Here is a 9,316-nt window from a genome sequence, read left to right as displayed (position 1 = left end):
ATCAGGATGGAAGGTAACTTTACAGGGTAAATAAAAAGATTTAAAACATAGAGGATTCCCCTCTGACTCTGCTTCACAGTTACAAAACAGGAATGAAATTACCTCTTAGCATAGGGAAAATTCACAAGCTAAAAGAAAAGATAATCTAACACATTTCCTTGCCTTACTTACAATTTTTTTAATTTTAGATGCTCATTTTAGGTATGTTTTTAGGAGATTTTTTTCCTGTCTGGACCCTCTGTCTGTTTGAGAAGGAACAAACAAAGAGAGCACAAACAAAACCTCCCCCCGATTTGAAAGTATCTTCTTTTCCCATTGGTCCTTCTGGTCAGGTGCCAACTAAGTTAATTGAACTGATTAACCCCTTACAGGTAAGGGGATTCTGTACCTTGGCCAGGAGGAATTTTATGTTACTGCATACATACATTTTATGTTACTGCAAACATACATATGTTACTACCCTTCCCTTTATATCTATGACAAGGCTCATCTGCTTTTCTGGGAACATTTCTTTCCCCCGGTGGTTCCACTACTCCACCCCTAAGCACTCCTCGGCCTGAAGCCGTTGGAGCTTCTCCTGAGGATATAGGTTTATTAACCGGCACCTGTCACTCGCCATTGCATCGCTGGCTGCACCATCTAAACATTCATTGGTGAATCCCAGGAAAGGGCCTGGTTCGATGCTAAAAGATGTGTAAAAGAATTCAGTTGAGGAGAGGACTGGTTCTGAAAACTGAAATTTTGTGGTAGCTGGATTAAAGGTTGAGAACTTAATTATCTCAAAAGACTAATGTTTATGTAAATGTATAGGTTTATAAAGAATTTAGCACCAAACATAAAATTGTGTGGATCAAAATAACCAAATCTAACATCACATTAAGCAAGTCAGCCAAATGAAACCAGCAAACAATAATAATTTGTTGAGAAAACCAGCAAACAATAATTTGCAGTTTCTGCTTTCCCAATTGAAAAGACTTCTTGCTCTTGTTCAGCAATATGGAGGTATGATTTGCTGCTGCTGCTTGCAGGAGGCACCTTTTCTAATCTCAGCCACTTTCAGAATTATATTTTAACAATGAGATTCATATGTTATTAGCCCTGCCTTCTCTCTTCCTGATTAACATTATTATTTATTATTTGCATTACTGCCTAAGTGCTGCCCTAGTCATATACCAGGACCCCACTAAGCTTGCCCAGAGTAGTATGGTAGTATGTGGAATTCTGGTGTGGGAGACAGAAAATGCAACTGACCATCAACAAAACAATACTGACTACATAAAGTAAAGAAACTCAAAAAAGGAAGAGTATATTTTTCTCTAATCTTTGTGTCTTCTAGTAACATGGGGGGTTGTTTGTAACTATGTATTGTAAAAAATAGTGTTAGTGAAACAGTTTTGTGCCACATCTGATACTTCCTACAAAAATACCACTATAACCCTATTGAGATGTTAACGCTTGTCTGATTGGCCCATGATACCCATCCTCCATCACCCACTTGTTACATTTTCAAACAAGCACCTTTATGCTTCCTCCCATACTGCACGCACACTTTGGAGGAGTTCCCTATAAACGTCTGCAAAACCAACTAATTTTTCTCTTTCAAACCCCTCCTTTTTGTGTTTTGAAAACAGTTAGGATGCTGTAGTGCTGTTCAATATAGTCTCATGATTCCCTTATACTCCCCTCTATCTGTATTCATTTGTTGTCTCTTGTCTTATAGACTGTAAACTTTTTGTGGCAGGGGCTGTTTTTTGTTCTGTTTGTACAGTGCCTAGCACAAACTGGTTCTTGACTAGGGCTCCTAGCCCCTACAGTAATGCAAATAATAAATAATAATCGACTGCTCGGTGTGTGTGTTACATGTCCTTGAGTCAGGATGTAAAGCTGTTGAATTCCCCAGCACGAAAGACTGTGTCTTCAGTTCAAGTTGTAGATTGCACCTATCAACTCTCAGGGAAAAGGGTCTTTGGACGTCTCCAGATAGCCGCGAGTTTCCCGGTAGGCTGAAATATCAGTGACTAGGGCAAGTGGTTTAATTGGATTATGTATGCCGAGAGTCTCGGACCGCTTCGAGCTGGCTCTTTATCGCTAGAGCTGGGGCCTGGACTCCCTTACGGGGCTTCGGCTCCCACGCTACGAATTAGTCTGTCTCGGTGATCTTACTCTGCAGCACTTTGTTGCAGCACTATAAGTGCATTCACGGCGTGCATTCGAGTTTGGATCTCCAACCAGTACCTAGTATGGTTCAAGCCTTGGGACCTGCACACCCTACAGTGCGAGCTGCTAGTTTTTAAAGGCTCGATAGGGCGACGGATGTCGTTCGTGAGCTGATCTGGGACAGATTTGTCTAATCTGTCTTTGCTGTCTCAGCATGTCTCTGAACCCTTTCCTTTTTTTTTTTATTCTAAATATAGGCATTTTATATGCTTATTTGTCCATAGATACTTAAGCTTTCAGCTCCAGAAGTTCCTGGTTCAAGCAACTGTGTTGGTCAAGATGATAACCATTACGCTATATTACTATGAACTAACTAGGGCTTGAAGCTATTGCTATTTGATACCACAAAGGTGTACAAAAGGAAATAGTCAAGAAAAATATTTCAATGTCATGAACATGGGTTGTATGGGATTGAAAAGGGATTGTCCATATGTGTCTTCGAGTAAAAAAAAAAAAAAAAAAATTAACAGGTGTGGTAGGTGGCAAATTTGACATCAAAAGAGGCATCATTACACCAAGAAAAATAAGCCTAAAAATCCAACCCTCGCAAAAATGAAAATATTTAAGCAAAAAAAAAAATAAATAAATTAAAATCTGACCTGAAAATCACTCAACCGTTGCTATATTATGTACCGTTCTTTACTGTCTGGGTTCGTTTTTGCAGCAAAATCTTTTTCTTACCGTGTGTTACAGCAATACTGCAAACAAAACCATTAGTTACATGAATGGGGGGCGGGGGGGGGGGACTGTTCAAGCCCAAGGCGATAGTTAGCACGGCCCTGATCCATGAGGGCTCAGGGATCCGCCCGCACAACTCAGCTTGCCGCATTGAATCTAAGTACACTTTTTCTATCGCTCTGGATGTTTTCGATCCCAGGCTTGGAAATAAAGATCCGGATTTTAAAGCCCGTACGTATTTTTATAACCCTTCTCTTCCCTGCACCTTCTCGGATCTGCTCCCTTCCCTCCATACGCAGCCCTCCCTGCTCCAGGGGGAAACCGAGTCTCGCCCGCGCTGAGGGCACAGTACCTCGCTGGTCAGAGGCGGCAGCAGCCTCTCCTCCCTGGCGGGCACGTGCAGGGCCCTTCCCACGTGCTCGCTGGGCTGCCCGCGGGGCGCGAGCACGTGCAGACGCGGAAGCAGGAAGGGCGCGCTCGGAGCCGGAGCGGAGCCTGTTCTTACACCTGGCGGGGCGGGCGGAAGCAGCGGCAGCGGCGGCGGGGGCGGGGGCGGGGACAGGCCGCCTTTGGTTTGGACTCTGGGGCGGGCGAGCTTCCTCCTCCTTGGGCGGGGCTGCGAGTGTGAGCGCAGCTCCCTCCCTCCGCCCCCACAGCCGCTGGGAAGAGGGAGAATCGGCCCCCTCCCTTCGCCTGCGCTCGCACTAGGGCTGACCCCGCATGGCTGGGGAAGGAGGCGGAGGCTCTGCACCAGCCAGGCGGTGGCGGCGAGACAGCGGCGAGAAACGGCGCTGGCTTGCTTGCGGCGCTCGCTGGCGACCTTGCAGCCCAGTCGGGGCGGAGGGGGTGTGACAGCGGCGAGCTCAGGCGTAGGAAGGCTGAGGGGCAGGAGCAGCTCCCGCGGGGTCCTGCCCTGCGAGTGTAGCGGGGGAAGCCGAGCAGGATGCACGGGTAGGGGGTCCCCGCTCCCCGGATCTGCTGTGCCTACATAGGCCCCTCTGCCGGCACCTGGGGGCCGCTGTCCCCTTGCCCGGGTCAGCGGCTGGAGGCTGCTCCGCAGCACTTTGCACCCCCCGGGCTGCTGTGTGGCAAGGTAGCATGGAGAAGCAGGGCCGGGACGAGACGCTGCCTCACCCCTTGGAGCCGGAGCCGCAGGCTCAGCCGGTGGGGCGGGCGATGGGGGAGAAGCGGTTCAAGCTGTGGTATGTGGGTTGGTCCTGCCTGGACAGACGGACCACGCTGCCCATGCTCCCCTGGCTGATGGCCGAGATCCGCAGGCGCAGCCAAAGGCAGGACCCTGGCGGACCCCTGGGTAGCTCGGTGCCCGCCCGGGAGGTGCTGCTGCTTCTGGGCTCGCCGAACCTCCGCTGCGTCCCCGCCACCTCCAGCGGCAGCCCGGGCAGCGCCAACCCGGCCGTCTTCATCTTCGAGCACAAGGCGCAGCACATCTCCCGCTTCATCCACAACAGCCACGACCTCACCTACTTCGCCTACTTGATCAAGGCGCAGCCCGACAACCCCGAGTCACAGGTGGCCTGCCACGTCTTCCGGGCCACTGACCCCAACCAGGCAAGTGCTGGGGCTGCCCCGAGTAAGCGGCTTCTCGGGGGACAATAGGGTGGTGGGAACGTAGGTGATGTACAGATTTCCCCCCGCCCCCTGGTGGTGGGGAATAAAGAGGCTGCTCTTCAGAGACTATAGACATGGAGATCCTTCAGGGGCCACTAGTATATGGGCCCTTGGACTGTCAAAGAGGGTAATAGAGAAAAGGAGGGTACAGAGATGACTTCTTTGTGGAGCGCTTTGAGATCTAGGCAGTGGTATTATGGACAGGGTCCCTGGGATCAGTAGAGGGCACTGGGAAAAGGGAGGCTTTCCAGAGGGCTGTGGGTAGAGGATCTTTTCAAAGGCTTCGTTGCCCAAAGTGGAAGGAATATTCACAACAGCTTCTGGTTAACTCTGCATTTGGGTGTGTATGGATCATAGTTCAGGTTCTTACACCAAGCTCACCCTGGGAGGTATTAATACAGAGGTGAGCAGCAGGCTTCATAATGCTGTGGCTGGTTGGCAGAACGCTTTGTATCTACTTTGTTCCATAACGTAGTGCATGCCCAGGAGCTAGTTCACGGCTTCTAAGCCTTTCCATAATGTGGACATGCAAAGAGTGGACCATCTCCACTTTTTCTTTCTTGTGGACCACCTGGTCTCATTCATGATCACATAACATCACTGTGGTAACCACAGCAATTGCTTCTGAAGAGAAGTAAAAATATTTAGTGTATTTTAAATTGTCCTTAATGTGGCATAGCCATTGGAAACCAGCAGAATAGCCAGCACTACGTAATCCGTCTGCTCTTTACAGACCACCATAAACCACAACAGGACCATATTTCGCTTTCAAGGCATAGTAAGGACACCTGACTGTGCCAGGCACATTCGGGAGTGTTATAAAAGAAGTTTTATCTGGGAGGGGACATTGTTGAGCTGATGCCATCTGAAAGAGCTAGCTAAAAGTATGTATTTTTGCAGGCTCTGTAGGACGCTTTGGTTGTTGCATCTAATGTACAGAGGGCTCCTTTCTCCTGGCTATGCTAATCATGTGGGGAAGAACAACCTTAACAAATAGGTTTCAGAGTAGCAGCCTTCTTAGTCTGTATTCGCAAAAAGAAAAGGAGTACTTGTGGCACCTTAGAGGATAACAAATTTATTTGAGCATAAGCTTTCGTGAGCTACAGCTTACTTCATCGGATGCATTCAGTGGAAAATACAGTGGGGAGATTTATATACACAGAGAACATGAAACAATGGGTGTTACCATACACACTGTAAGGAGAGTGATCACTTAAGATGAGCTATTACCAGCGGGGGGGGGGGGAAGAAAACCTTTTGTAGTGATAATCAACAAAGAAAATAACAGAATGCCACTAGCCATCACCTTCAGCCCCCAACTAAAACCTTTCAACACATCATCAAGGATCTACAACCTATCCTGAAGGAAGACCCATCACTCTCACAGATCTTGGGAGACAGGCCAGTCCTTGCTTACAGACAGCCCCCCACCCTGAAGCAAATACTCACCAGCAACCACACAACAGAACCACTAACCCAGGAACGGAGTACTTGTGGCACCTTAGAGACTAACAAATTTATTTGAGCATAAGCTTTTGTGAGCTACAGCTCACTTCATTGGATGCATTGGGTGGAAAATACAGTGTGGAGATTTATATACACACACAGAGAACATGAAACAATGGGTTTTATCATACACACTGTAAGGAGAGTGATCACTTAAGATGAGCCATCACCAGTGGCGGGGGAGGGGGAGGGAAGGAGGAAAACCTTTCATGGTGACAAGCAAGGTGGACCATTTCCAGCAGTTAACAAGAATAAGTTATTTCTCCCCCCCACACCCTTCCCCCTCCCTTCCTCAGATGTTCTTGTCAACTACTGGAAATAGCCTACCTTGATTATCACTACAAAAGGCCCTCCCCCCCCCCGCTCTCCTGCTGGTAATAGCTCATCTTAAGTGATCACTCTCCTTACAGTGTGTATGGTAACACCCATTGTTTCATGTTCTCTGTGTATATAAATCTCCCCATTGTATTTTCCACTGAGTGCATCCAATGAAGTGAGCTGTAGCTCACGAAAGCTTATGCTCAAATAAATGTGTTAGTCTCTAAGATGCCACAAGTACTCCTTTTCTTCTTGACAAGTAGGGCCGATAATTATGTTAATATGGTAATGGCAGGAAAGCAATCTTTCGGTGATAGTATTTTATTTGAGCAACATGAGCAGCTCTCCCAGAGGTTTACACAGATATATGGGGGGTGGAGAGAATATGACTGGTTATATGCACTGGAGTCTATCGAAGCCATTTAATCAGCACATCTAGATCTACTGAACAGATTTTTTTGAGGTGAAGGGAGCAAGGGGATGAGAGGGAAAAAAGGAGTGTAAAATAACTGACTGCCAAGGTTCTAGAATACTAACTTGGGTTTCAACTAATTAAGTGCTCAAGATTAAAGAAGTAGTTAATGTGGAGTAGTGAAGGTGTATACATGATACTAATTCACATACAGGGCTTGATGCAGCACACATCAAAGTCAACAGAAAGATTCCCTTTGACTTGAGTGAATGATAAATCAGAATCATTAAGTGCATCACCTATATAGATCCATGCTGGTCCTATTATTACAGAGACAGAAGGGGGTTGTAAAATACCCATTCAATATTACTCCTTGTATGCCTGGCTCTTATTTCTTTCATTTTCATTTTGGATGCTACTTTTTATTGATCATTCACTATAGAGTCTCCCCTGCCCTCCACAGAAGAAAACATATAATAGTTTGCACAGAATTTAAAAAAAAAAATTGTTATAGGCAAAGCACTCTTATGCTAGGGTATTAGAATGGATACTTTGATTGGAAGTTGTTAACAGAAACAAGTTTTGTTATAAAACACCTGCCCATTTTTGACTATGTATCATCTTAAGATATATCCTAGAAGTAAGATTTTTTTTTTATAAAGTTCTCACTTAATTAACCTCCAACTGGTAATGAGTTTTATTTTTATTTAGTATTGGCATTGAAGACAAAGAATAAAACTAACTGGCGCAGATACAGGGCTAGCCTTATGATTTGTGGAACTCCAAGCACATTAATGGCTTCAGTCTGCCCTGAGGGAAATCAGGCAGAAAGCTGTCTCCCTCCCCAGTTCGGCTGCCAGTGGGAGAGATTGGGCTAACATGTTATTTGCCAAGTCTGTGCAGGTCTTAAGCAGTTAACCCTCTGAGCAAACAGAATGAGCTGTGATTTGCTGACTTGAAAAAGCACAGTGTTCCTCCTAGAATTACAAGTTCTACAACTGATAATATCCTTGCAGTTTCTCAAAAGATGGTAGAATATGCAAGTATGGTTCTCTGGAGTAGTTGAGCTGCGTGGTGTTTATGGTGTATGTTACCATAAAGAGTTTTTTATGCTCCTGTTTCAAGACTACTTTGCTTTCGCTGTAAATGTTTGAGCTGTTAGTGCGAATAGCAGGTCAAGTTACTCTGGAGTGGAGGAAGGGAGTCAGAGGAGTATAGTATAAAACAAAATAAAGAAACAAACCAAAAACCAAAAAAAAAAACCAACCCCCAAACCAAGGGTCTATGAACTGTAAAGGTAAAATGGTAATTATGGACTTTCTAGAGGGCAGTGCTTAGTATTGTAGTTGAGACCAAACAATGGCAGATCTGGGAACGGAACACAGAATCCAGTGACCCTAGCCTGTTGCTCAGTCCACTAGTTATACCAGGGTGGCCAACCTGTGGCTCCAGAGCCACATGCGGCTCTTCAGAAGTTAATATACGGCTTCTTGTATAGCAGTGGCTCTCAAACTTTTGTACTGGTGACCCCTTTCATATAGCAAGTCTCTGAGTGCGACCCCCCCCCACCTTATAAATTAAAAACACTTTTTTATATATTTAACACCATTATAAATGCTGGAGGCAAAGTGGGGTTTGGGGTGGAGGTTGACAGCTCGTGACCCCCCCCAAATAATAACCTTATGACCCCCTGAGGGGTCCTGACCCCCAGTTTGAGAACCCCTGTTGTATAGGCACTGACTCCGGGGCTGGAGCTACAGGTGCCAACTTTCCAGTGTGCCAGGGGGTGCTCACTGCTCAACCCCTGGCTTTGCCACAGGCTCTGCCCCCACTGTACCCTTTTCTGTACCTTCCCCTGAGCCTGCCATGCCTTTGCTCTCCCCTCCCCAGCCTCCTGCACACCATGAAACAGCTGATCAGGAGGGAGAGGGAGGCGCTGATTGGTGGGGCTGCCGGTGGGCAGGAGGGGCTGCTGATGTATTACTGTGGCTCTTTGGCAATGTACATTGTTAAAGTCTGGCTCCTTCTCAGGCTCAGGTTGGCCACCCCTAAGCTAGACCATGCAGCCTCATGCAGGCACACACCCCCATGTTGTAACAAACAGCTCTCACTCACAGTAAAATGTTCAAAAGAGTGTATATTTGAATACATAGCCTTTTTAGATTTTTCACCTGCACCAATGGTCCAGAAATTCCATACAAACATGTTATTGTGCACCCTGAAATTTAATTTAAGTTTTTTGTTGTTGTTGGTTTGTTCCCCCTCCCCCCATTCAGGGAATCCCATTTCAGAAGTACCACTTGTACAATTTCTTTGTTTTTCCTTCCTTTTATTTTTTAACATATGTTGCCATAAGCACCTGTTCCATAAAGGCCAGTTCTATACTGCAGCAGAGATCTAGCAAGGTTATTTATGATTGCTGAAGATTTAAAGATAGATTTTGAAAACTTTCACTGGGTGTCATTTGAAACACCCACTAGTCTTAGGCAGATCTGAAAAATATGGGGGTGGAGGGAGGGTTCTACCTGGAATCAGGGATAGTACTGTAGCAAGAAG

General features: G+C 46.2%; 1 protein-coding gene across 3 annotated transcripts in view; it reads left to right on the top strand.

The window, feature by feature from the left end:
* The first annotated feature begins 3,316 nt into the window (after window positions 1-3,316).
* Window positions 3,317-9,316, top strand: part of TBC1D4 (TBC1 domain family member 4) — a 157,215-nt gene continuing 151,215 nt past the window's right edge. For 2 of the 3 annotated variants that reach the window (XM_038387805.2, XM_043504599.1), the window contains exon 1: window positions 3,339-4,464. In XM_038387805.2, the coding sequence (XP_038243733.1) occupies window positions 3,994-4,464 (471 nt within the window). In that variant the 5' untranslated portion in view covers window positions 3,339-3,993. Of the gene's footprint in view, window positions 4,465-9,316 lie in introns of all 3 variants that reach the window. The other variant, XM_038387806.2, reaches the window with a different exon arrangement.

The sequence above is a fragment of the Dermochelys coriacea genome, chromosome 1 (assembly GCF_009764565.3).
Source record: "Dermochelys coriacea isolate rDerCor1 chromosome 1, rDerCor1.pri.v4, whole genome shotgun sequence".
Lineage (NCBI taxonomy): Eukaryota > Metazoa > Chordata > Testudines > Dermochelyidae > Dermochelys > Dermochelys coriacea.
The sequence above is the reverse complement of the archived record's forward strand: the minus strand, read 5'-3'. Positions and strand labels throughout refer to the sequence as shown.